Source organism: Etheostoma cragini, chromosome 5, assembly GCF_013103735.1.
Source record: "Etheostoma cragini isolate CJK2018 chromosome 5, CSU_Ecrag_1.0, whole genome shotgun sequence".
Classification (NCBI taxonomy): Eukaryota; Metazoa; Chordata; class Actinopteri; order Perciformes; family Percidae; genus Etheostoma; species Etheostoma cragini.
In genome coordinates this window covers 13,561,219-13,587,551 of record NC_048411.1, presented here as the reverse complement: position 1 = coordinate 13,587,551, position 26,333 = coordinate 13,561,219, and the positions used below count along the sequence as shown (strand labels likewise).

Genomic DNA, 26,333 nt, shown 5'->3' with positions numbered 1-26,333 from the left:
TGGTTGTGGATTTAAACCTGCACTGTTGTGCAGTACGCCATCTATTGTACACAGTGGGAAGGTTTTTTAGTACATTCAATTGATGCAAACACAAGTTTGGTATTTGAAACAATCAATCAACCAACCTTCTAGCCAAATCATGACTAATATAGTAAATGCTTCAGGTTGCACGAGTAACTAGTTCAGATTGGCAGACAGCAATTTTGTAACACGGCAATACAAGGTCAGTTCAATGCAAAGAATAATTCTTCTCTTAAGTACCGATAATTTCAACCTCTTATCGCTAATAAATCCCTGACAGCTGCATCAACACATATCCAACGTTGAGAGAAAGTCCTGGACCAACAGTACATACAGTACTTACGCAATAATGTTGACATTCCACGTATCTCCTCTTTTTCAAATGGCCATTACACAGCTTATGGAGTTAAGAGCCTGAGAGCAGGCTGAACACATGGAGTGTGGGTAAAGCATGATTGTCTGCTCAGGCATGAGGTTTAGATGAGAGTTGTAGGAGGAGAGGTTTGGTCGACAGCAAAAAGTGTGAGGAGTGTGCGTTTGCATCTGACAACTTCTTGTCAGACAGATAATCAGAGCCACCCTGAGCAAGCAAACACAACTCACAATCAATCTCAGAAAATCTAACATCTTGTCCACCCAGGTAGAGCAAAACCTCTGGCTTTGATTAGTACCCTGGACCTTAATAAAAGGAGTTAAGAGACACAGTCCTTCAATAGTGCAAACACTGCTGTTGTCTTGACGAAACGCCCCAGGTTCCCTGTCAGTGGGGCGGAGGCTGGATGGAGGGTCTCTATTAGAGACCTCGATGGAGGGCGGGCAGGTTTTTCTCCATCCAGCGCTGGTTCAGCCTGATGGTTTCCAAAGCTTCCTGCACACTCCTCATCTGAGAGCCGCGCTCCTTCAGACTGGAGAAGAAACCCTGAGCCTACACAACACACACAACACACACACAACACACACACAAAATATTAGTCAGATCACTTGGCATAACATACTAAAAGCCTTCTGAAAACCATTAATATCACGGCAAAAACAGGTGAACAGAACCTCAAATACACATCGCTATATTGTGTAAACAAACATTAAAAACATACTTGCTCAAGATGCACCTGTGTGGAAAACTGAGAGGTGGCGGCATTGATGATTGTCTGGATGGCATAGGAGCCTAAAGGGAACCTACAGACAAAAACACTGATGCTGTTTCATCTTTTCATTTGTATGTGAAATAATCTTGAAATGTAGTCTCAGTGATAACTTGTATGACGCTGACCAGGACCACTTACTTCTCTATCAGGCGGTCCCAGTTCTCTTGTATGAAATTCCAGGCAAACAAGTAACCGGTGAAGCCGTTACAAACAGTGCTGATGACCAAAGGCAGCTCTTGCGTCTGGATGATATCCCCCCTCAGACCTGCCTTTAGAATCCTAGATAGACCATAAGAAGTGTTCAAATGCTGTTCAGTGAAGAGTACATTTGTCAAGCTCTTTAATCACAAAGGTGTTTCAAAATGAACACATTAAAAGAACAAAATGAAGTACTCAAATATCAACGACAAGAAGAAAAAAAAAATGTTTCCATCACATCTCAAATATTGGAAATGTAGTAAATGGAATTCACAACAGTAATCACAATAACTAAGATGAATATGGAAAGGCCAACTAAATACTTAACAGGGGGAAAGTTAAGGGTAACGGGTCACATTTCATTTGTACAATAATAGTAATATAATCATAATATCATGAGGAGAATGGGGATCTTTATGAGTTAGCATGGACCACATCAGGAACCATAATATATTTTTACATAATGCCACATTTTGGTGCTATTTGAGTGGTCACTGAAAAACAGGTGCAACACTGTTGATTGTGCAAACTGTGTATGTTGCAGCAAATGATCTGCTACTTTACTCAAACAGTTGGGGTCAAGAGAAGTATAGGGTTTTGGTTCAGGTGTTTAACTGAATACAGCGTCTGGCTTGAGTTGAGTCCATGTTTGGTTAGAGTAATAGCAGTAACTGTAATGTATCAAGAAATTTTAGGATTTTGCCTCTCAGTGGACTTAAAAGGGAAATGCTTTGAACATTTAAAACAGTGCTGTTCTGTTACACAAAGCATGTTCCAATAAAAGAAAATCTCCCTTTGAAAGGGTGAATTGGATGCTTCTCTCTTTAAGCTTTACAAATTACACTGACGTGATCAGTTAAATGAATGCTGAATATATCATTGATGTAGAAGGAAATATGTGAGTGCCTGATCCTGACCAGAAGCAAACACAAACACTTACCATACTATGCGCCTTGCGTCCTGAGTGGATGCTAGGCCCCGTAGCATTTTTCGCTTCTCTGCATCATAGGTGTTAATTTGGTACATGTGGAGCAAAGTCTCCCAATCGTCATTTGATTGAGCAGCCACACTGAATACGACTTGCTGCAGATCTCCTGGGATCCTTAAGAAAGTAAAAAGGTGCAATTGTATTTTAAGGTAAAAGCGCACCAAATTTCTGTTTATTGAATGTCACATTCCCCTGTCCCTGCTAAAGATAGTTTTATCTATAAAAAGATGTTCGGGCAACTCCTCCCACCCTGTTGTTGCTGTCAATGTGACCCAGAAAGGGAACTCAAAAATAAAAATGTGTGTTACACTGCACGTACCGTGAGGTCCCATTGGACTCGTCATAGTGTTTGAACAGGGCTTTGGCTTTCTGAATGCAGCTTTCTTGATTCAGACTACAGGCTGACCCCAGCAGGGCGGAGCGCAGCTCCTGTTTAGACACACTCTCCTCCTCTACCCACGTTTGATTGTCCATCAGGGAACCAAACAGATCCAAAATATAATGCTGTCATATGTAAAAAGAAAAAAAAAAAGTCATTTTGGTAATGTAGCTTAGTACATCTCAGTTCCCAAAATGTAAGGTTACCTTCTTGTGTTTGTGTGTGTGTGTGTGTGTGTGTGTGTGTGTGCGTGCGTGTGTGTGTGCGTGTGTGTGTGTGTGTGTGCGCGTGTGTATTCGTACCTTCATGCGGGCTACAAGACTGTCCTCCTGTCTTTTGTCGAGGAGTCGGTAGATTGCATTGAGCTGTGACAAGGCCTCAGTCACAGGAGAACTCTCAGTTTCATTTGACATGTACTTCAACATGTTAAGGACATCGTAGAAGGACACATGTCCCAGTCTGTTAAAAAAAAAAAAAAACAGTGAGGGAGAGGAAAGAAAGGTGGAGAATGAAAGCTTTTTAAAAGTCAAATACAGAAATTGGAAAACACTCCTATGCTGTAGTTTCTCCCGTGACTGAATGCTACAAGAACAACTATTTCTGTTGTCCGCTATACCTGGAGAGAGCAAAGATGTTATGTATGAGTGAGGCGCGGTCCTCCTGTGTAAGAACATGGACGTTGCTGGACAAAGCATCTTGAAGAGCAGCCCAGCCCTCTTTTCCGTAGTGGACGATGTAGAAGCCTGTGTTGTTGCAGTTCAACTTCAGCCACTTTACACTTTCTGGTAACTTCAAAGTCCCTAAAAAAAAACACAAATGTGCCATTTGAAATTTAAAGTACTTCAGACTCTTGACATGATGTTATAGGTTACTACTTGGTGTTTTACCTGACTTGGTCTTCAGATTAAACATCTGTCTGCACTCAGAGGCCAAACTACAGTTGTCAGTTACGTACGTCACTGGAATATTCCACAAGCTAAAGAGAGTGCAAAATACAGTTAGCTGTTGGGTCTTGGTGTGTTTCTATAATCTGAGTGTGAGTGTGTGTGCGTGGTAATGTAACCCACCTGGAAGTATATGTGGCGTTGTCAGACGTGAGCAAGAAGTGCTCCTGTGTGAGGGTCACCTGATCTCCCTTACGGCTTACAGTGACCAATGGGAAGCCTTTCTGTGACGTCCATGAGCGCATCATCTCTGACACATTGTGATGCGAGACAGAGACCTGAGCACAGGGAGACAAATCCTTTGACAAATCTAGTCTGTGCAACAATTACAATTTAAACCCAAACGGAATATTAAGGGAGGCAAAAAAGAATGATGTTGATAATGCAGCTCGTGATCAGCTGTCAAGGCAGTTGCTGTCAGGAAGAGTATATCGTAGCCACATGGATGATTGACAGATTACAGAGGGAAGTTACACTTACACACTTACACATACACGACACACACACACACACACACACACACACACACACACACACACACACACGACACACACACACACACCTGTGTAAGGCTGTTCCAGAGGTCGTCAGTGTCCGTGTTTAATCCACTGAACTGTTTGAGGTATTGAATGATACCCTTTCTGAACTGTTGTTCCCCTGGCAGCCAGGCTTCCAACATCATGAGAATGGATGCGCCCTAGAAGACAAGAAGCACAAAGCCCCCAAAACAGAGCATTATTAAAATTATAAATGAGTTTGATGTCCAGTAGAGACATTTTTCTCTGAGATAAACAGCTGGATATGGATATCCAGTAACTTAATGAACATTTAATCGGTTTATCTACAGATATATAATTTAGAAACGTCTACCTTCTCATAGGAGACAGAGTCAAACATCTCTTCCACCTGTTCGGGATTATTAACCTCCGTCGACACAGCGTGGGAGGAGTTTAATGCATCTTTGTCCAAGGCTCTGAAGCGAACTGCCAGGAACAAATTACCCTGGAAACAAACTAAGGATTTACTGGGAAGGCACAAAGTAAAGCACAACAGCTTTATTTGCTTCAAAATATGTGAGGCAGATGTTTGAACTTACAATGTCTAGCTTGGGAAAGACATGCTGCAGCGACATGTACTGCATGTAAGTGGCAAAGCCTTCGTTGAGCCACAGGTCATTCCACCAGCTCATTGTTACCAGGTTTCCAAACCACTGCAACACAACATCAGAGATAGATTAGGACCTGATGTAGCATATTATTCACTGCATCTGCTGCTTTCACAAACACACAGACAAACAGATCTACCTGATGAGCGAGCTCATGCGCTATGACGGAGGCAACTACTTGTTTTTCCAGAGGAGAGGACTGGTTGCCCACCAGCAGGGTGGTCTCCCTGAAAGTGATGAGTCCCCAGTTCTCCATGGCTCCTGCCAGGAAGTCTGGAATGGCTACCAAATCTGACAAAAAAAAGGTGTGTGTCAAGAAAGCTCAGTCGGGGGAGGAGAAAATAGCATGTTGGTACACCTTGTATGAAACATGTAGTACCTGTGGGTACTCACCTAGTTTTTTGAGCGGATAGTTAATTTCAAAGTAGTCATTGTAGAACTCCAGCAGCTTTGAGGCTGTGTCCAGAGCATAGTCAGTGTGCGCCTTCTTGTCTGGCACAGAGTACACAGATACCTATATGGACACATCAAGACAGTTCATCAGCAAAAGCACACCCTCACTGAATACTAAATGAAAAATACAACTGTACAACCTGCACTGAAAGCAAAAAGGACTTATCGTTGTGTCCGACCTACCAGAGTTTTAGAGACATTTTTGCTGTTAGGGTTGAAGTCAGCGACGATGAAGGCCACCAGGTAGGTGCTCATGTTAACACTGGTCTTTTCAAATTCATCTAGCACGAGACCCTCGGAAAGCGGTGTGCTTTTAGCCTGAAACACAAAGCATACAGACACGATTACTACCAACTAATAAATACAGCAATGCAGGCAAATGCCAGGACATAGTCTGCTTAGTTATGCCCCCAATAAAAGCATATGAGTCACAGTGGGGAAGAGGAAATACCCATGAGTTCCTCAAGACAAGAAGTGACGAGTATTGAAAATTCTGTCCATCTATGTTCACATGACATTACTGGTCAGCTGCAGTTGGCAATGTGTTGGGGAGCAGAGAATGGCACATGGACAAGGGCAAAAAACTTTTTAGGTCTTATACCCCCCATTTGTGCCAGGGAACATGCCAAATTCTATTTTATTTTGGTATATACTGCCAGCTAGAAACCAGTTTTATCCCATTGAGCCTGTCAATACCAAACATCTGTGCTAACCAAATAAGGCTAAAGACAGACACTGAAAAAACCTGTTTCAAGCTTAATAGATAAAAGATTATTTAACTGATGTTCATTTACATTTGCCGTATGTTCAGAAAGAATAGTTAGTTTTTGCTAAAGAACATTTAAAACACTGTATGAGGTGTTTCAACACTTGTTACCATTAATGTTACAATACCTGAGGCATGTTGGAAAGAGTCATGTAGTTTTGTTTCCTGCTGATTTTAATCAGGAAAGTCGCTTTGAAAGCTGGTTCATCAAAGCAAGGAAAGGCTTTCCTAGCTGATAGTGGCTCAAACTGGGTTGCAGCTAAGACCCTGGTGGCAAGAGAAAGATGAGCATGATCATGCAAATTAGATTATTGCTGTAAAATCAGTTATTTAACTTGTTATGGTTATATTTACAGCACTGCTTTGTTAGTGTCTGGTCATGAGTTCTCAAAAGTCAAACGATTAGCTTTGAAGACAATCCTCTACATACAGGTCTTACCTCTGTAGCATATCTTACAGCTGTTGCAAAGTACTTACACAGCCAGTAAGTCAAGTGTACCTTTTGTTTCCATCTTTATCAATGTATGAGCTGTTGTAGAAGCCGTCATAGGTGTGTGAGAAGCTGGCAGAGTAATCCAGGGTCAAAACACAGTACTGGCCTGCCAACATCTCCTCAGACAACTGAACAGCTATCTGCTGTTTGGGCTGGTACTCCAGGACAGTCACATCTCTGGTCTCCTTATCACCCAGCTTGAAGAGAAGAAGAATAAGTAAACAACTAGCAGACAACTTAACCTAAAGCAAAATGTTTAAATCCTTACATAAAGTTACGTACATCTGATCAGAATGACAACTAAATCATCTAAACTCTAATTACAGGCTGTCATTTGCACAAAAAACCCTTCATAACCCACCTTGAAGGTAGCTTTGGTGATGTTGAGATTAGCACTGTGGAGGACAATGATCTTGGTGTTGTGAAGCACAGACATGGTGATGACAGTGCGGCCGGTGAAAGTCATGTGGTCGAGGTCTGGGTTGAATGTGAGGTCATAGCTAAGAGGACGCACACTGCGAGGCAGCCGATACTGAGCCCATGGAAAGAGTTTGCCATTTGTGGACAGAGGGTAAACTGGCTCGAAGGGAGTGGTCTTGTTGGTTTTTTTACAACCAGCCTGCAAAAGGAAGGAGGGTTGGGGTCAGCCAGAGAAATGGGTGTGCCAGCGAATTTCAAAAGAGAAATAATCTGACAAAGATATCAATATAATGTGTCTAAAGAGTCTTGTTTAGCTTTATACACATGCTCACAAAAACATACCTAAACTGAACGAGTGACTATTTTTCTTACCTTGGTAAATGTGCATCCAGGTAAGAAGTACAGCAGCATGGTCATGGAGGCCCCTATCACCAGGAATAACACACATACAACGGTGGTACGGGCTGAGGGTCGTGAACAAGACCTGAGACCAGAAAGAGCTTAACATTACTTACTTTGACTCATTTACAGATTCAGGGTGAAAAGGAGCAGCAGTGTTTAGGAAAAAGCCGTAGATGGTGATGCTCCGGGGGGACAGACGCTATAAACATAAAGCTTCAATTTAGTAATCTGGTGCCGAGCAGACTAAAACCCTCTCCGTGCACCTTTTTACTTTATCTGTGTCACTATCTCATGTAGGAACTGTAGGAGCCTTGACTATATTTATTACATAAGACAGGCAGTTAACATGATTTACTATTAACAAGAGTTACTATCAAAAGGCCTGATCATTTCAGAATGGTCATACATTTTTTTCTGTGCAGAAGACGATACTTAGAAAACACTTCCTTGCCTTGATTGTTGCAGGTTTCATGTGTGAGACAGGCATGATGTTTGAACACACCTTTTGATATTAATTCTGTGCACTCAATTTTGAGTAAGGCAGGGCTACACAATGATATCAAAGACTTACTTTGTCTAATATTGGGATTGTATTCAATGGTTACTTTTGTTGTTGGGAATGCCACTGAAAGGTTTCCTGAACAGCTCCAGATGGTTCCAGATGTTTTAGTCTTTACTCATTTACACTGGATTTTGTGATGGCTGGTTGTGTGATTTCAATTATAATTAAATTAAATAATATTTCATATTATATTAAAGTGCACTAACTCTAATTTTTGGCCTCTTACTTAACAAAGATTCAAATCTTTAAGCTGCAACCGTGACCAAGTCTTGGACTGTAGCTTCAGTTTCAGGAAATGAAACCATTTTTATTGAGCCCCAGAGATTACCCATGGCACTGTGCTTGCTACGCATTTATTACTTCCATCTATAGTTACTAGCCAAACATGGCGTACTCATTTTAAAATGTGCTTCCTCAAAATAAGAAAATGTATTCAGTATTTATTTCACATGGAAGTTTTAGAACCTTAGTTAAAGTATTACAACACATCCACTTGAATTCAACATTTGTATATGACCACACTCAAAGACTGATCACAGAAGCTTTGCATATGATATTGCATGAGAAGCACTGCTTTGAGATGAAAATCCCACAATGCATACCTTGATTATTTTTTACCAAAATACCGTACAGCATCCCAAATTGTAACATATTCAGCCCATTACCTGGGGGCGGCCTGTCTGGTGTAGGGGGAAGAGCTGGATCTGTGAGCAGAGCTACGGTTCATGAAGGACATGCCCAGCAGACGGGCCGAAGACTCGCAGTCCTCATCCTCCTCGTCCATGTCATTCTCTCCCAGGCCTCGCACAAGCAACCGTGAGCTACGAGGCTCATATACCACTTCATCTGGGTCAAGAGCAGGAAACGTCTGCAAAGTGTTTGTACAGTGCACTATTTTAAACGTTGCAGTGTTTCCCATATAATGTCAACAACTGGATAGCCTTCCCGGGCGAATCAATTAGCACAGGGTGATATGTGTGGAAGTGGTGAGGAGAGTGAGAGCAGAGACAGGTATAATGGAAAATAATAAGGACAGAGAATGGTCTGACAACAAATAGGGGACAACAAACAGGGCACAATCATAAAGAATGGAGAGCATTAGGGGTGTTTTTTTGTTAGGATTTTGGTTGATGCAGAAATAAAGATAATTTAGGAACGGGTTTGTTGGGTGTCACACAGTGAGGGAGAAACTAGAAACTTAAGATCTATAGTACTTTGTTGATGAGGCTCAATGATACAGTATGTCTGTACTGACAAAATCTAAAAGAGGAAAAAGGGACAGTGTAGCTCTAAACAGAAGGATACAGTTTTGTCATGCTTAAAGCCAGTTCCTTATTTACTAGAAGTAATTCTCACATTTTTGACTAGATAGATTGATAGATAGATTTCCTTGAGCCAGGCTAGTAGGCTACTTAAAATAAAGACACGCATAGTACGCATTGAAAAAGATAGCATGACGTGAGCATACCGGAAATGCAGCGGAGTCTTTAGCCAAATCCACAACATCAGGCTCTTCTTCAAACATGCTGTTCTCAATCATGTTCCTCGGTAGGTTGGCTCGGTCTGCAAAACACAGAAATAGAGAAGTCAGATTGAGGATTCTTAAAAAAAAAAAAAAAAAAGAAGCGAGAGAGAACACAATCTAAATGATTATATACACTGACATAAATTACATTATTCATTGATGTCAATGTATGTGCAGTGACTTTTGGAGTTTAGGAGTTTTCTACAGGAGAGTTGTGGTAACTAGCCATTTTCAACACAAAGTCTTATTATTGTCCCCAAATGTGCAGGCAAATGAAGCCTGGTTTAACAAAGCAAGAGTGTCTTCAGTTTCCTGTTAGTAAACCTCCTACAGCATTTCCTGGTACTTTGACCTACATGTTAGACAGCTACTTTTCAATGCTGGTATATTACAAAATCTTTTATGACAGAAATGGCTGTATTCCCTTCAAAGTTCATTCATTCAACTGAAGAATAACTAAGAATGCCCTCAAAAACAGAAAAAAACAACAATACAATAAAAACTCATCATCTGGCCCTGTCACATAGGTTACAACTTCGGTTTACAATTACAAATGCCTTCATTTCTACAAACTAACATCTATCTTCAGCAGCATGACAAGAGTAATGCCTCGTCTTCCAAAATCCATGTGATTTTCTGGCAGCTGATTTCTCCCCTCAATAAATCTAAGTCATTCTTGAAACAATCAGAGGCATGTTCAACTTCCTAATTTAATAACAAAAAAAATAGTAAAATGCAAAGCAATGCAAGTCTCCTGTTTTTCTCACGTTCCATTCATTTTTTACAGGCATAAGACAATGCATTTTCAGTCCCAGTTGGTGATGGATTTAAGTGGAAAGCACAGAGAGACAGTCAACGCTTCCCGAAGACACAGTACCATTCATAGAGAAACAATGGCACAATGGCTCTAGCTCTTCTAAAGAAAGTCCAAAAATGCATGAGGTGAATTGAGTTCCATGGCTGTCCTGTACAGTGTTTTATAAGACTGTATGGGCTGTCAATATGTCCCTGTCTGGACCACATTGCTGTGGTATGCATGTCTATTAATAGATTAGGAGCTAAGTACTGGGTAAAGTGCAGAGGACGATTTGATGAAAATAAAAAAGACCCATAGAAAACACATCAAACTTGATTACAAATGGTTGTCATATCTACTTCCAATTGTGATGTTATGGTGAAATTTATTTCATTTAAGGATGTTGTGCTTAAATGTGAGAGGCAGTTGATGAAATGGTTATCAGCCACACTACAGATGTATACAAGCAACTACTCTAATACAACTACAGCTGCAGGGCATGTTCACCAGTTTACTTCACTCTACCGGTTTACGCCAAACATTTTGTCAACCATACAGATGAGTTACAGAAATAAGGTTAAATATATGTTGGACTTTGACAGTTGTGTCCACTAATTCAGCCCAGGTAAAAACAGACAGATCAGATCAAATACATAGATGCAGAGTACTGAGCCACAATTCTGTTATTGGTTGGTCAATCAAATCATATGGGAAGGAAGCATCTACTTCTGTTTTGCTATTATTATCTGATCAAAATGTGATTGTGAAATGTAACTTTTGGCTTTTACTAATAAATCACTAAGTCACAAAAACCAAGCAGGATTTAAAAACAGGAAGTCTAACTGATGTGATTTAATGATTGCTTCTTTCGGGTTTAAGGGTAGAATGACTTTTTTTTGTGTGTGCACTGGGCTTTTAGTTTGTTTTAATAAAGCCATGGACAACATAGGGCCATAAAGCAGAGGTCATAAAGCAGCTGGCGGCCTGAGATGAGTATGACTTATCAGCTCGCCACACCGAGACAAAACATAGCTAGCTATTATCAAACCAACAGGCATTAACTGGGAAAACAGCGCTGCTGTGTTTCATCTAACAACTTCAGTCTTAACAGTGACATATTATCGTTCCGTCAAGACAGCCATTGTTCAAGCTGTTAGAAATTTGTTTTGCGATTTGTTAAGTTAACAAAATGTTACATGAATAAACCAAAAAGGTACAGCCCATCCTGCGTTGTGATAAGAGTCATGTGCGGGGAAATGTTATCATTCCGCTGCAGGACCGTCAACACACAGACACAGCGATTAAGTTTGCTCTGAGAATCTCAACTGTAAAAGGAAAAGTAAAAAGTCACTAAGACATAGGTTTGGCTTGTCAAAAGTCAAACCCACCCCTCTCAACGTGTGTCCTAGGGTGACATTCATTTCCCTCAGTGAGCTTTCTGCTAATGTCCTGTTACTAGTTATTAGCTGGCCTGGTGCTGTTAGCTTGCTATAAATATATTATCTTCCTTACCTGCAACGTTACTGTCAAATGGATCCATGGTAGAATATCTCAAACAGCTCTTCGCGTCCAAAACACAGAAACAGGTTTACAGCAGCCCGACAGACGTGCTGTTTCTCTAGCTAGCCACACAGCAGGCTTTCAGAGGCTTACAATAAATAGCAGCCAGCTATCCTCACTGCTCTAACGTGAGCTACGTAGCTAGCTAGTAGCTAGCTTGGAACTAGCCAACTTCTGACAATTGAAACTGACTGAAAGACATTCAGTTAGCTTACGTTAGCTGATATCCATAACTTTAAGGACCATAGCTATAGACTAAAAATGTGAATGCGGCGGGATTATATATTTAAAAAAAAAAATCGAACCTTGCACAAATAATATGTAAACAAATCTTAGTCTACACGCTCGCTAAACAAACGAACAAGCAAATGACACTTTCCTTCCTGCTCGACCAGTTGTTGACAACCGCCCATCAAATTATAATGCTGACATCTTATTGGATGTTACCACCAGGAGCGGGGCGGGCCATACGACACACGCTTTCACGCACGCCGAAAAACACGCACTTGAAATTTTTTTTTTACCTCGCTTGGACATTGTATATATATAGTCACGACATGGATATTAAGTAATCTAACGGATCTTAGTTTAACCCTAAAACCAAGTCTGAACCCTCTAATAGTTTAAATGACGAAAAGCTGCAAACACTCTTTTTACTTTACTTGTGAGTAGCCTACATAATGTTTTGCATTCATTCCCTGCTGGCCAACCCTAAGGTTAACTTTTTTTTTTTTACCATAACCAAGTATAAAATCCTAAAATGAAATACTTTAATACAATGAATACCAATTACACGTACACAATGGACTTTAATACAAAGGTGCTATTTATTAATTTTACTGTATTGTCTATTTGGTTCTGAGCTGCCAGTTCTACCAATTACATTTAACTTATAATAAATAAGTCCCGGGAAAATTTACAAAACACTTTTTAATATACCAAACTGTCAACTCTTCAGTTATAATGAGCACATTACAATTAGCAGATAAAAACACAAATTCAAAATTCAAAATCTTCCCTCATTGCATCTGTCAACCACCACTTCTCTCTCTGCTGTCTTTCACTTCATTTGCTTGTTGAGCCAGTTTCTCAGATTCTCTAGGTTTCTCTCAAACCAGCGAACATTTTTCTTCACGTTGTCCAGGGCAACCTGAGTAGCTCTCAGCTGAGATGCCTGCTCTTTGATGGACTCAAAGAACAACTGCACCTAAGAATCAAACATATATATAAACAAAGACACATACTTGCATACAATTGAAAATTAAACCAATTTCAGCTGAAATACCTACAGCAGGTCCTTCATTCCAGCAGCAGTAAGGCTCTTTAATACAACATTATAATGTAACACTGCTAGTTGATTCCGCTACATGAGCCACCACTGGACAATATTCCGCACTATGCATAGTTATTTATTATTCTTTATCACCTCCTACTTTGCAATATGCCATTTCTATTTATCCGCACCTTACTCATCTGTATATCTGTGTATGTATACTGTCTGTTTATATTTGTGTTATTCTGATGTGTGTTAATTTTTTTTGAGCTGCTGTAATAAAGGAATTTCCCAATGTGGGATTAATAAAGTCTATCTTATCTTATATTATTTTATAGTCCCCATTATGTTTGCAACAAGACAGGCACACATTTGCTGATGTTTGTGGTTTTATAGATATTATAGATATAGCACTATTTTACAACTGAAGACCATTAGAATTTCGTAGGATAGTACAAGTGCAAGGGCAAAACATGTTGTGTTTGAGTTATGTTTTGGGTTTAACATCACTGTTACTATCTTGCTCATATTGCCAATGCCAGCCAATGCCAATAGCATGTTGAAATAATGGTGTTAGGAAAATGACATTATAAATGTACTTTTTAAAACTTGTCCTTGTCTTGAGCTTTGTTGTTTCACAACAAAGCTCTGATGCTGTGAGTACTGTGAAACTGATTCTACTTGCAAGTAAACAAACCTTATTATAACTTCAGTGGTTCCTGTCTAGTCTTGACAATGAAATTGTTCCAACAACTGGTAATCTCTAAATTGCCTAGTTCAAGATATAAGAGAGCATTTACTTCAGTGAGGTCCCCTGGAGATGAAAACTGGCCTGTGGTGCCAATGATGATGTTTCTAATACAAAATGATCCCAACTGGAACCTACAGAGCAGAAAGAAAACAGTACAGATTAATATAATTTCCTATATACTGTACACACACAGTCATAGTCTTGCATTGCCAGACCTATCTCCATAGCACTGTGGGGTGCACATGGTTTTGGAATCAACTACCCATTGTGTTGTTTATGGTAAATTCAGGTCCGTATTATATCAGAAACATGTCACTTTTTATTGAAAAGCATTGATCCACTAAAAAGAAAGGACTTACTGTTTAACACAAAGTTTTTGCATCCAACTCAGAATCCCAGCTTAATGAGTAAAAGGCAATTTGTGTGTATATACTAGGTAAGATACTATTGTTATGCTTTAAAAAGGTATGGAAAACATAGCACTTTCCTAGCATCATTCATTACTTATTTGACTTATATTGTGATTCGCAATGCTTCCGTTTGTTGTACTAACTTTTGAACTAGTGTGTCCCAGTTCTTTTTGACAAAGTTCCAGGCAAGGTGATGTCCTCGCGGGTTTCTGGCCACCATCAGAATGAGAGTGGACAGGTCCTGGGATCGAATCACCTTACCTTCAAGACCCAACTCCAGCAGTCTGCAATGCAAAAACACACAATATAACCTACTCAATTAGCGCCACATCATCTGTCATCACTTTAAGAGCCTACAATGAAAGTTTCGAAGCATATCTGTCACATAGACACAGAATAAATATTGGCTCCAGTTCTTTGATACAATCCCCAATGTTTGCCACATGGTGGCAGCATTAACTGTATGAGACATGTATTAGTGACAAAATGTACCTGTGTAGTTTCTTTGTGTCTCTGCTGCAGGTCAAGGCAAATAGGATTTTGCTTTTTTGTGCTTCAGAGAGGGAAATGTTGTATGTATGTAAGAGTGAAGCCCAGCCGTGGTCATCCTGAGCTCCAACTGCAAATACTGTTTCTGCCACATCAGTTGGCAAGCTAGAAGCAGAGACATACGCATCAGAGACATGATAAAGTATAAAGTCATACTGTCCAGCCCAGCAAAGGAAATAGCTGCTGTTATTGTGAATCATATCAGCAGTTGTTGGCTGATAATGATGTGTGTTAAAATATCATTTAGACCAACATACTTGAGTGTACCGTTGGACTGAAGCCAGTCTTTGAAGCTCTGATGTGCCTTTTCCAGACAGGGAGGGTCATCCAGGTGGCAAGCCAGCGACAGGACCTCTGACCTCAGTCGTCGCTCGGACACAGAGCCACTGTCGCTCCATGTCTGCTGGTCAATGACCGTACGGAAAAATCGCAGGATGTACATCTGCACACAGTGAAACAGCCTCTCGTTAACTTAAACTGCATTTCATATTGACATTGGCATAAATATCAATCTAAATGGGCACTCTAGTTTTCTTACCCCCAGGCTACTTCTTAAATCAAACTCATTCCTTTTCTCAATCATCCGGTAGAAGGCCTCTAGATAGCCCAGTCCTTCGAGGAGGGGCACATTGTGTGTCTCCAATTGCAGGTAACCAATCAAGTCTAAGCCCTGATTGATCGGCAGATACCCTGCCCTTTGGAGACATACAGGAATATTTAAAATGTTAGGTGCTTTTTAAGGTGGGACAATTAAAGCTGTTTTGTTTATGTCACTGTCTGTCTTGTTGTCTCACGCAAACCCAAAAACACATAAACACACAGATGCTTACGTGACCAATTGAAAGACGTTGTGTATCAAGTGAGTCCTGTCTTTGTAGCTCAGAGCAGTGTGGTTTTCCCTCAGTAGTTTTGCCATCTCGTCCCAACCACCGTCCTCGTAATGAACCACATAATAGCCCGTCATGTCAGTGTTTACTTTCACCCAGCTGACTTCCTCCCCTATATGTATACTATCTAAATGAGACAGAAAAAAGAGAGGATAGTAAACGATATAATATAGAGAAGATATGCATGAATTATATTTAGCATATTTTCTCTTCCTGGTTACCTGTGTGTGTTGTCATCAGGTGTCTGTGAATGGTGTTGGAAGCATCTGTCTGGTATGTCAGAGGGATATGCCACAGGAAACTAGACAAGAGAGTATAATTTTAAAATGTAAAACCTCAAGTTTAAACCCGAGAGTGACTTCAGATTAAAGGTATAAATGGGCGTGTTGCTGCAGGGGCATAAACAGAGTGGAAGAGCACTGTACAGTGGTATTAGAAGAGAAAACTAAATAATACAAAAACTGTACAAGTAAATGCTCACCCCTGTTGCAATGTGGACCAGAGAGTGTCCGAAGGCAGTACTGTCCTCAGAAAGCGGTCCTGTCTGAGCAGCAGACGAGGTCCCTTCCTAGTTACAGTTACCAGAGGAAGACCTTTCTGCAGAGTCCAAGTGTTCATCATGGCTGTCAGGTCCAAGTGTTCCCCTGCAAACAGGTACTGTAGGAGACAATCAGTGATTAATACATGTGACCACACCACGTCCCAAGGCTGTTTGATAGAGTTCTCCGATTTTACTCACTGCATTCTTGAAGGCTTGGCTTTTGCTGTAACAATGCTTTCCTGAGATGAAGTCCTCCTCAGAGCATGTCTTGAAAACAACAACAAAATTACGGCTTAACATTGTACATCATGTTTAAAGATGTAAAATCTTCCTACCTTGAAGGCAGCAGTTTACTTAAATTCCAATTAAATTCTGTACAATACAGTACAATTTACTATGAGAGACTTTAAACGTGCTTGAGATGGGTACTTCATCACTATGGACACCTCTTCTGCTTTATTTTTTGTCAATGTTTTGTTATCGATGCATGGCACTGTACTGTACTTTACAATTTAATTTCTGGCAAAAGGTAACATCACTTTGAGGGCTATAAAGCAGACATACAGTTCATTTAGTTGAATTACTTAGTTTAAGCAACTTTCAAGTCTCAGCAAAATTGATTTATGCACCACAACAAAATGAATGGGAAACGATGACTGTCTAGTAGGAGAGAAAACAATTAAAAAAAACTAAAACACTACAGCATCCAAAATGTAATGTTAAGCAAACAATACCAGATTACAGATACTGATATATGGACCAAAATAAAGACGTATTAATTGATTTACGAATTCAATTAATGGCCACAATGAAAATCCATCCTGGACTTTATTGTGTTTTTATCCTCAATTGTATTGGATGTCTTTTCCTGTGTAAGGCATTCTTAATGCAATTCAATGAATAAAATCAAATAGCAAAGGACTAATTAGTAAAATAATGTAATTTGTGTACAATGACTAGGCTGTCCCACAGGTCCTGGTTGTGTGCATTCCTGTAGCTGTATTTGCGGAGGTATCGTACTATCCCCCGCTGGAACACATCATCTGTCAGAAAGTGTCGCAGCATGTGCAGGACACATGCTCCCTGGTGGGAAAGAGAAAAACGCTTTATTTAATTAATTAGCCTTGACAGGTTACGCTGTGGGTTTGCTTCAAAGAAGTTGGAATTTTAGTCATAAATGTGAAAAAGATTAGATTTTCTGTTACGTTATCATAATAAAGAGATTGATAGTTATGCCGTCACAAATTTGTGAGAGATAGAGATATAGATATGTTGTATTTATCCCCTGATTTTGTCTTTAATACATTTCCACAGATAATATACTCATAATGAAGTGTCATTGTCAGTTGAGTAACCCATTTTGTGAATGAAGGTGCACCACATGTATGAGACTGAAAGCATACTTTGTCATAGGAGACTGAGTCAAACATCTGTTTGATCTGAGTGGGGTTCTCTGCCGGGCTGGATATTGGCCTGGAAGAGTTCATCGAATCATGACCAACTGCTGAAAAACAAGTATGCAGAAGATATTCCTCCTGCAAGAATGTGCACAGAACAGGATCATCAGTACTAGGCTTGATATGAATTTTTTATTTTGATTGTTAATCAATTAAGTTGATTCTCAGATTAAACAAAGCATGTACCACTTTGAGGTCGGGGTAGGTGGCCTCGACTGAAATGTACTCCATGTATCTTGCAAATCCTTCATTCAGCCAGATATCGTTCCACCACTCCATGGTCACCAAGTTACCAAACCACTGCAGGCAAGACATGTAATGATTTGACTACTTAAGCTAAACAAACACTTAATCCTGTATCTCATTAAAGTACATAGAGTATCACACTCTCACCTGATGCGCCAGCTCATGGCCGATCACCATAGTGACCCAGAGTTTATCAGAAATGGAGGATGTGAGAGGATCAAAGAGAAGGCTGGTCTCTCTGTAGGTGGTCAGACCCCAGTTCTCCATTGCACCCGACTGGAAGTCTGGGATGGCTATCAGATCTGAGAGAGGGAAAACACAGGTCAGGGTACAGAAAGTGGCAGGGTAAAGATGGGAAATGACAATTGTTAAAAGTAGTTAAAGGAAAACTGAACAAAGGGTACCTTGTTTGGGTAGAGGATAGCGAATGTTGAAATACTCCTCGTAAAAGTCTAGCATTTTGACAGCAACCTCCAGGGCGTAGCTGGTTTGCAGCCATTTCTCAGGCGCGGCATAGATAGACACCTACAGACACAAAAAAAACAAAAATGGGTCCCTGAGAAAGAATTATTGGTGGCAAGAAATAAAGAGCTTTAAATATCACCAGGGGGAACACACCTGCACCCCAGAAGAGGTTTTTGCCGTGACCGATTTAAAGTCACAGATGACAAAAGCAACGAGGTATGTGCTCATCTTTACACTTGCATCAAACTGGTCTTCAAGCAGGCCATCGTTTACATCAACTGTTTTGACCTGAACACACAAATCATTTATTGCAGCCATTTTCCACACACATTTGAACATGTGTGATAATTAGCATACATGCAACACTCACTACAGGCATATTGGAAAGGGAAATGAACTCTGGACTCCTCCTGATCCGTACGGAGAAGTTGGCTTTGAAGCTCGGCTCGTCAAAACAAGGGAATGCCATCCGAGCACTCGTGGGCTCAAAGTGAGTTGAAGCCAAGATTCTAAAAAGAAACATCAGCAGATACTTTTTGTACTTTTTGTAGACTATTGAGCTGTAGTTGGAACCACCAGTAAGACCTTTTACTAAGCTTGCTGCGAAACAATGTATCTCTTACCTGGTCTCTCCGGCGCTGGTTCTGTAGTGGCTCCTATAGAAGCCATAGAAACCGTCGGCAAGTTCTGCCCCAAACTCAATATACAGAAAGTACTTTTGTCCGCTGCTGAGCACTCTGGGAGAGAAAATGCCAATCTGCTCATGGGAAGGGTTATGAAGAACTGGAAGAACCTAGAACAGGAGAAGATGGAAAGAAGTTTGGTCTATTTTTGGGAAACAATGACAACTAAGCTGTAATAATAACTGCTCTGCATTTACTACCTGGTCAGACAGATGAGCATGATTCTGGTCCATTATAGTGGCCTTGGAGATCTGCAGGCCCTTGCTGTGTAATACAACCCAGTTTGTATTGTTCTGGACATCAATCTGGATCTGTACCGAGCCAGTGAAACTGAGACTTGTGAGGTTTGGGTGCAGGAAGAGGTGGTAGTGAAGAGGAATGATGTACCTGAGATAAAGAAACATGTTTTAATCTATGATTCAAAAGATAGAGGTGTTGCTCATCTCATGGAAAAAGCTGTTAAAAAACTAGTGTGAAGGGTACCTTGGCAGGCGTAGACGGCTCCAAGGGAAGGACAGACTACCAGTACCCAAAGAAGACTGTTCTCCTGCAGGGTGAGGAGGGCTTGACCCCTGTTGTAAATGCTCGGTGGGCTGAGACCCAGCCAGACACATGTGGAATAGAGACAGCACTAATATCCTAACTGAGACCATTGTAGAGGAAATGTCCTTCAACCACAGATTTTTTTTTTAAGCTAACCGTGTGACAGGCTGGCAGCTTGTATTGAACTTGGTCAAATCCCAAACATGAGGAGCAATGAAGGATCGCCTGATGTGAGTGTTGAATTCCTGCTGGGATGATTTGTCCAGATGTCACGCTATCAGAACACGGCTGAATCATAAATGTTTGGATTTTTTCTCTAAAAACCTGAAAGACATAGAGAAGGATTAGGAACACACCACATACATATCTTATTGAAACATGTATACCACTGTTCTTAATGTGTTCTTCTAGAGTCCAATCAAAAATGTTTAAATTGACCATGTCTTCCACTAATGTCTTCATGCATAATGGTTGTGGTTAAGGTTACTTATTTTCACAGTAAGCCCTTGGACATGCCTTTACTACAACTTCTAATTGTTATCCCTACTTCAAAATAATTCTTATCCCACAAATATAATCATATTTTGCAATGTAGCAAATCTGTTTCTACCTACAATAAGGGTTTATGTTAAACAAGGGGACCGTTTTGGACGTTGTAAGCGTCATCAGTTTTAGGCCCTCACCACAACACAGCCTGAAGGAGACGCAGACATGTGATAGATGAACCACATGATTTTCCATGCGGACAAAACAAGATGAGGACACAGCTATAATGGAGAGGTGACAACAGCTGCAGGGGCATTACTGCAGTTCAAATCAGACTGCATAGGCAGTAGTGCTTTACCATGCTGATTATGACAGATATGTTAGTTACAACAGGAATGTAACTAACTGCGGACTTGTTATAAAGTTACACTTAGCTAAAGTAATGCGCATCTTGTATCTGCATGTTTTAACAGAAATCAATAAGCAATTGTCAAGAACATTTACCTCGATAATTTTAGCTTCCTCATCCTTCCCTCATGTTCCTGCTGCTGAGTTTCACTTTCTCTTATTAGCTCCCGCCCAGTGCTGAAAAAAATACCATGCGTGTGTGTGTGTGTGTGTGTGTGTGTGTGTGTGTGTGTGTGTGTGTGTGTGTGTGTGTGTGTGTGTGTGTGTGTGTGTGTGTGCAGGTGTACCCTACAAGAGTGTTTCCTAGTGTTCTGGGTGTGTTGTCTTACCTCAGATCTAACAGCCAAATGCAGGTGTGTCTTCAGTTATTCAAATCACTCTTTACTGACTTTCTACTGTCCTACTGTCCTCAGTTTGTCCTCTTTACGAATACAGATCAAATGCAGTCCAAACTGTGTGTTACAGCTCTCCTTTTCTCCCTCTGTGTGTGTGTGTGTGTGTGTGTGTGTGTGTGTGTATTTGGGTTTGTGTGTGTTTGTGTGTGTGTGTGGTGGGGGGGTTCCATTGTAAGGTCACAACAATGTGACATGTTAATCCCCCATAATGCAATGCTCCTGGCAAAGGCAAACAACATGTCCCCATTTCACACACTCACAAATACATAAAGTGTGTGCACACACAAACACACACACACACACACACACACACACAAACACATAGAGAGCGAGAGAGAGAGAGGTGAGGCAGTTATTATTCAAGCTACTATAAAGCAGACATGGCTGAGCCATCCAGGGGTCTATTTTACCTTCCCATCATCTACTTATGGTCAGGTAAGAGCTTTCAATTTCTAACAAATGATTATGGTGCATATTTTGAATCAACATGCAGAAAAATTCAACATCACTATTTGATGAAATTGATAAATATTCAAAATGTCTACTTCTCATGGAGACTTTGTTTTTAGTTTGAAACATGGCTACGGTGTTTGAGTTCATTCAGTGGCTGATTCAATATTATTCATAAAGCCAAAAATCACAAATTTACACTATATACAACAACTCTATCCTTAGATTTTTATAATATCATTAGTGGCCACTCATAGAGGAGTATTGCCTCCTTCTACTGGAGTTACTGTATTAAAATCACAAAGTTTGATAAGGTTTTTTGATATTGCAGCCCAAAAACTAATGATTGAAATATTGTATCTAGCAATAGTGTTAAATGCATGAAGGATTCAATTATAAACTGTTACACACCAATACGTAACATTGTTTTTATTGAGATGTCCATGTTTAAAATGTTGTTCTCATAAGCTAACAGCAACTATTATCTACAACTAATATAGACATTTTCAATGCATGAGTGCATTGTTGTGTTTGATCCAGTGCATAACCCTAACCCTAACCTTCTGTAAGGTAGTTACAGACCAAGATCTCTCCGCGTCCTTTTCATGTTATCCTCCATCATCTTTTAGGAGCGGTAGAGGGCCATGTGCTGGCTTCTCTGGCCCCTCCAGTCCACCTGTCAGGCGAGAGGCTGGGCTGGACTCTGCTGGTCTGTGTGGTGAGTGACTTCAGGAGAGGACACCTAGAAGTCAGCTGGAGATCACCATCAGAAGGCCACATGTCCAGCTCGCCATACAGCATTGCCGCAAACAGGAAGCATCGTGGCAACAGCGCTGTGGCAAGCCTCACAGTAGCAACCGGTGACTGGCCGTCCTACAGTTGTTCTGTGAGTCACCGACGACACCCAAAAGTCACCAGGAGACACCAAACGCCCTCATCAGGTAGGACTGCGGCTGATCTTGATTTTGTTTTCTGTCATCACTTCTCACAAATACAAGTAACATTTTATTTTACTTTTGATCATTTCAGATCATAAAGACAAGATCTGCTACGAATATGAAGAGACACAAGGTACATTTTGCAAACAATTAAAACATTTTTTCCCTGAGATCCGTACAGATGTTGTTTCTTATGTTGGTCTCTGTGGTTTGATCTCCAGATGTTGCTGTGTGGACAAACACAGTAATTGTCTTGGTTATGAGGTTGCTTCTCATGAAGATTATCATCTTCAACACTTTGATGACCACTTACGTTGTGATTAAGTGGTAAGAGGATGAGTATGTGTCTTATTTGGACTGATGTGCCTTTATTAGGAATAATAATCAGGTTTTCACTAATCTTCATGGGGTTGTCTAACAGTGTGAAAAGGTGTTTTATCTAACACATATGCATTACGGTGCATTTGATCTTTCAGATGGTTGTAAGACCTTCCGATGTACCTTTGCGGCCTTGAAAAGAAAACTAACCCAGAGAGGGGAACTCTATGTGGTCTGAATCTGCACAGTAAGGATTTCTGCACTGGAAAAGGTTGAGCATAGTCAGCCCTTGAGGTTTCGGATTGTATCTCATGAATTTAACGGGAAATAATCCACTTTCAGGATGACAGGAGTAGCAGGTCTCAAATGCTTCAATTGTTTGTCGCGCCCTCTTCAGCATTTTCTCATTGACATCCCAGGTGTTGCCGACTGTGGCAGTTGAAAAGAGACCGTGCCTGTGAGGCCAAACCTGGTATCTGATCAAAACCTAACCTCAGACAGATGGGTGGGTGCACATGCTGTTATATCCATATGTGTTTGTGAGAAGATATGTGTGTATTCTTTAATCCTCAATTCCTTGTATTACCAAACAAATAGCGGAGTTACAAATAAACATAATTTTACATTTTTAGGATATTGCTTTGTTTATTCGTATTTCTGTTAAATGTGGCATTAATAAACAAGATGTAAGCTTGGACCATTTTGACTTTATTGTTTGTTTTTTTAAATAAAACACTTGCACACAGTTTTTCCTGTTTCCTTTGTTTTTTTGAGCGCCTTGAGTAACACATTAACATAGCAACAGAGCACCACTAAGTGGCAGTACAATCACATCTGACATTTTTTTAAATTATCCAACAGCAAGAATATGGAGCTTTACTTCCTCTACAGGACACTACGTTAATAAATAAGTTAAGTATTTCAATATTGACCAGTCACTCGTCACCAAATTGACACTCACACATGATGCAAGATATCACATTGCCAAAAACTGATATTAAGCTGATTATAGCCAACCAAATGGGGCATAATTGTACAGAATGGTACATCTTTAAAAAAGCTCAGTCTCGACATGTCTATCAGGTATCAAATAGAATACATTTCCCACAACACACTGCTGAAGCAGACGGTGTGGTAGAGTTTTCAGTGATTTTCCGAGTTTTGTTAGCACTCAGGTATCTTACACATATTCTAGTAAGGAGCAGAAGGAGTAAAACAGTCTACAGGAGCAACATTAAAAACAGGGGAGAGAGTGTGAGGCAGAGACAAGTGCTGGTTTGGTGGTGCGTTGTGATCTCCTTTGTACATAAAAATCATAAATTATCGGTCTTTGGCTCAAATTAAAACAACAAAGAATACAGAGAGCAACATACATGAGCCGGTATCATCACAGCCTTTTGGCAAAAAGGTGGGAATAACTCTGATATGATTCACAGAGAAAATAAAAAAACATCCAAGCACGCCACCAACTTGTAATCGGAAAAAAAAACACTGACACACCCACACACACACACACACTTTCATACACAATCGCACATATTTGAAATCAGGACTGAAAAAAAAAGAGAAATTCATACAGCAACAAAATAGTACTGATGGCATCTGCTGTGACACTATTCACAATACATTCAAAATGGAACAACTCACATTGACTGACTTAAAATGAGAAGCTGAGTCAAATCACCTATTGGAAGAATGATGAATTTAGCAAAAATTGCTGCTCCTTGTATTTAAAAGACCTTTACTTTGAAATGATCAAAAATCAATTTATGGATGATCTCCAAAACTTGAGCCATTGGAGATTGTCAGGGAGGACAGTAAGTGAGAGGAAGAAACACTGATGTGGATTTGTTATAGCAAAAAACAAAAAAACTAAATAAAGTGCTTCTGTTAAAACAAACATCCCCTGTCTGAGGTATCAAAGAAAATATCACATCAAATGACACAAAAAAATGAACTCCACGCCACTTTGCACTGAATACAAGCTATTTACAGTTTGGAGTGTATATCCACACACTCCATTCACACACACAGGTGCATTTGTGTCATTGTCAAGGGTCTTATCCAAAGATGAAGACAGATTGCAAAAGCCAACATCACATCACCTGTGTTATTTCCCAGAGGGCTGATTCTGCCAGGTAAGATGCAGTTAGTGTTGCCATCTCCGGTGCTAAAAACAATAGTTCGCAGCAACTGTCTAGACTGCTGTTTCCTCTGAACATGAGAGAGGAATCAGTGCTCAGTATCAGTGCTTAGCAAAAATCACCCCAAACTCTCTCTCTAGTGCACACACATTCACAAGCCTCCCACTCCTGCTCTTACATCAATGCTACACTTAGAGCACACAGCAGGAGCAGAGCTAGCCGCGTAGGTTGAGAATCAGAGTGTAAGGTGGAGGTGGCTGCACCGCGGGGATAGATCCTCCATCTATCCCGGTGGGGATGGAGACTCTCCATGTCCTTCAGGGCGCTGTAGGCTGCCATTGTGAAGTTAGCATCCCCGGTGGTGAGGAGATCAAACACACAGGAGTGAAAGTAAATGTCCTGCACCTCCAGCTGCTCCCTGCAGCGTTCCTTCGCCCCCTCGGCACTGAAAACCTGCGCGGCACCGTAAGGGGATGCTTGTGTCTGTGAGGAGTAGCTGGGCCGACGCAACTGCTTAAGCTGCAGGCCGAGCGCAGGAGCGGAGAGGGGCAGGGGAAGATGCCCTGCCTGGTCGATACGTTCTCCGCCGGGGCAGCCATTCAGACAGAGCTGCAGGTCCTGGGTAGCATCGTAGGCCTGAGCCAGCTCCTCTGGGATCCTCACCGCCAGGGTCAGGTAGTGGCCTAGCTGGCGCACGATTACAGTTACACCTATGTAGCCAGCATGCAGCTCCACGTGGCGCCCTGGGCTGCGCTCAGAGATCCACAGAGCCCGGACTTTACCAGTTGCACCTTCTGCACCCGCAGAAATGTGGATGGGGTCTCCGCTGCTTACGGTTCCATCATCAAAGGCAGCAGGGAGGTTGTCTGTGACGGCCTGGTAGACCCTCTGGTCTGTACAACCCTCATAGGGCTTGAAGATGACGGTGATCTATCGAGTGGGAGACAGACAGACATATAAGTTTAAAGCGGGTTCGATAAAGGATAATGCTTGATATACAGTTCAAAGTTAAAAACTTAATTCATTAGATATATCACAAACCCAGCTTTCATCAAGGAAATGAGAAGAGCTGAGTCAATTAAGCATAGTTAACTGATTAATCATTCAAATAAATATCTTTATTAAGTATCTTTCAGTTGAAAAAAATAGAGACAAGGTAAATCTCTCTCACACACACACACACACACACACACACACACGCACACACAAATAGTAACATTTACCCATTACACAGGTTATTGACTCCCATCACACAACATTTGAGAAATGACTAAATTACTTTTAAACAACTTGTAATTTGACACAGCTATGCAAACATGCTGACACACACACACACACACACACACAGGGCACAGTGGTAAGTGGAGGCAGTGGATACAGGGGTGTGGTGTGAGCATTACGGTTAGCACTCGCATCATAGTTCCGGTGAATGGCTGCATTGTTCACATGACAGCCGTGAGGAATGAGGCATGGCAGGCCATTAAGCCTGGAGGGCTGTGTGTGTGTGTAAGTGTGTGTGTGTGTGTGTGTGTGTGTGTGTGTGTGTGTGTGTGTGTGTGTGTGTGTGTGTGT

At 40.9% G+C, this 26,333-nt stretch overlaps 3 protein-coding genes across 3 annotated transcripts in view; all 3 read right to left on the bottom strand.

The window, feature by feature from the left end:
• Window positions 1-8: 8 nt before the first annotated feature.
• On the bottom strand, window positions 9-12,229 carry lnpep (leucyl/cystinyl aminopeptidase). The gene is made up of 22 exons (XM_034872499.1): window positions 11,770-12,229; window positions 9,405-9,499; window positions 8,602-8,804; window positions 7,345-7,456; window positions 6,914-7,171; window positions 6,559-6,749; window positions 6,188-6,326; window positions 5,477-5,611; window positions 5,234-5,354; window positions 4,980-5,131; window positions 4,772-4,885; window positions 4,546-4,677; window positions 4,238-4,372; window positions 3,799-3,953; window positions 3,619-3,707; window positions 3,348-3,531; window positions 3,034-3,190; window positions 2,672-2,856; window positions 2,305-2,466; window positions 1,305-1,445; window positions 1,116-1,197; window positions 9-946 (listed from the first exon to the last, which is right to left on the bottom strand). Exons 1-22 carry the CDS (start codon window positions 11,795-11,797, stop codon window positions 815-817), a joined length of 3,102 nt encoding a protein of 1,033 aa, XP_034728390.1. The 5' UTR covers window positions 11,798-12,229; the 3' UTR covers window positions 9-814.
• Window positions 12,230-12,727: 498 nt separating this feature from the next.
• On the bottom strand, window positions 12,728-20,693 carry erap2 (endoplasmic reticulum aminopeptidase 2). Its single transcript, XM_034872501.1, has 21 exons — window positions 20,612-20,693; window positions 19,563-19,944; window positions 19,280-19,466; window positions 19,020-19,189; window positions 18,767-18,905; window positions 18,550-18,684; window positions 18,336-18,456; window positions 18,079-18,233; window positions 17,872-17,985; window positions 17,632-17,763; window positions 17,180-17,311; window positions 16,427-16,495; window positions 16,169-16,344; window positions 15,909-15,988; window positions 15,631-15,814; window positions 15,339-15,495; window positions 15,058-15,242; window positions 14,744-14,905; window positions 14,395-14,535; window positions 13,891-13,972; window positions 12,728-13,024 (listed from the first exon to the last, which is right to left on the bottom strand). The coding sequence occupies exons 2-21, from the start codon at window positions 19,730-19,732 to the stop codon at window positions 12,878-12,880; spliced, it is 2,838 nt and encodes a 945-aa protein (XP_034728392.1). The 5' UTR covers window positions 19,733-19,944; window positions 20,612-20,693; the 3' UTR covers window positions 12,728-12,877.
• Window positions 20,694-23,304: 2,611 nt separating this feature from the next.
• Window positions 23,305-26,333, bottom strand: part of rgmb (repulsive guidance molecule BMP co-receptor b) — a 9,351-nt gene continuing 6,322 nt past the window's right edge. The window contains exon 3 of the mRNA XM_034872561.1: window positions 23,305-25,691. Within this exon, the coding sequence (XP_034728452.1) occupies window positions 24,936-25,691 (756 nt within the window). The 3' untranslated portion in view covers window positions 23,305-24,935. The remainder of the gene's footprint in view (window positions 25,692-26,333) is intronic.

What these genes read in the sequence shown, in the direction of transcription:
- erap2 (XM_034872501.1), bottom strand. Translation starts at nt 19,732, where the DNA reads ATGGTCTCAGTTAGGATATTAGTGCTGTCTCTATTCCACATGTGTCTG. An exon ending in GCCAAGCCTTCAAGAATGCA is followed by an intron (nt 16,345 to 16,426) that starts GTGAGTAAAATC and finishes TGTCTCCTACAG; the next exon opens with TACCTGTTTGCAGGGGAACA. An exon ending in CTCCAGGGGACCTCACTGAA is followed by an intron (nt 13,025 to 13,890) that starts GTAAATGCTCTC and finishes TTTGATTCTTAG; the next exon opens with GTGCAGTTGTTCTTTGAGTC.
- lnpep (XM_034872499.1), bottom strand. Translation starts at nt 11,797, where the DNA reads ATGGATCCATTTGACAGTAACGTTGCAG. An exon ending in ATTTGACAGTAACGTTGCAG is followed by an intron (nt 9,500 to 11,769) that starts GTAAGGAAGATA and finishes TGTGTTTTGCAG; the next exon opens with ACCGAGCCAACCTACCGAGG. An exon ending in GTCTTGTAGCCCGCATGAAG is followed by an intron (nt 2,857 to 3,033) that starts GTACGAATACAC and finishes TACATATGACAG; the next exon opens with CATTATATTTTGGATCTGTT.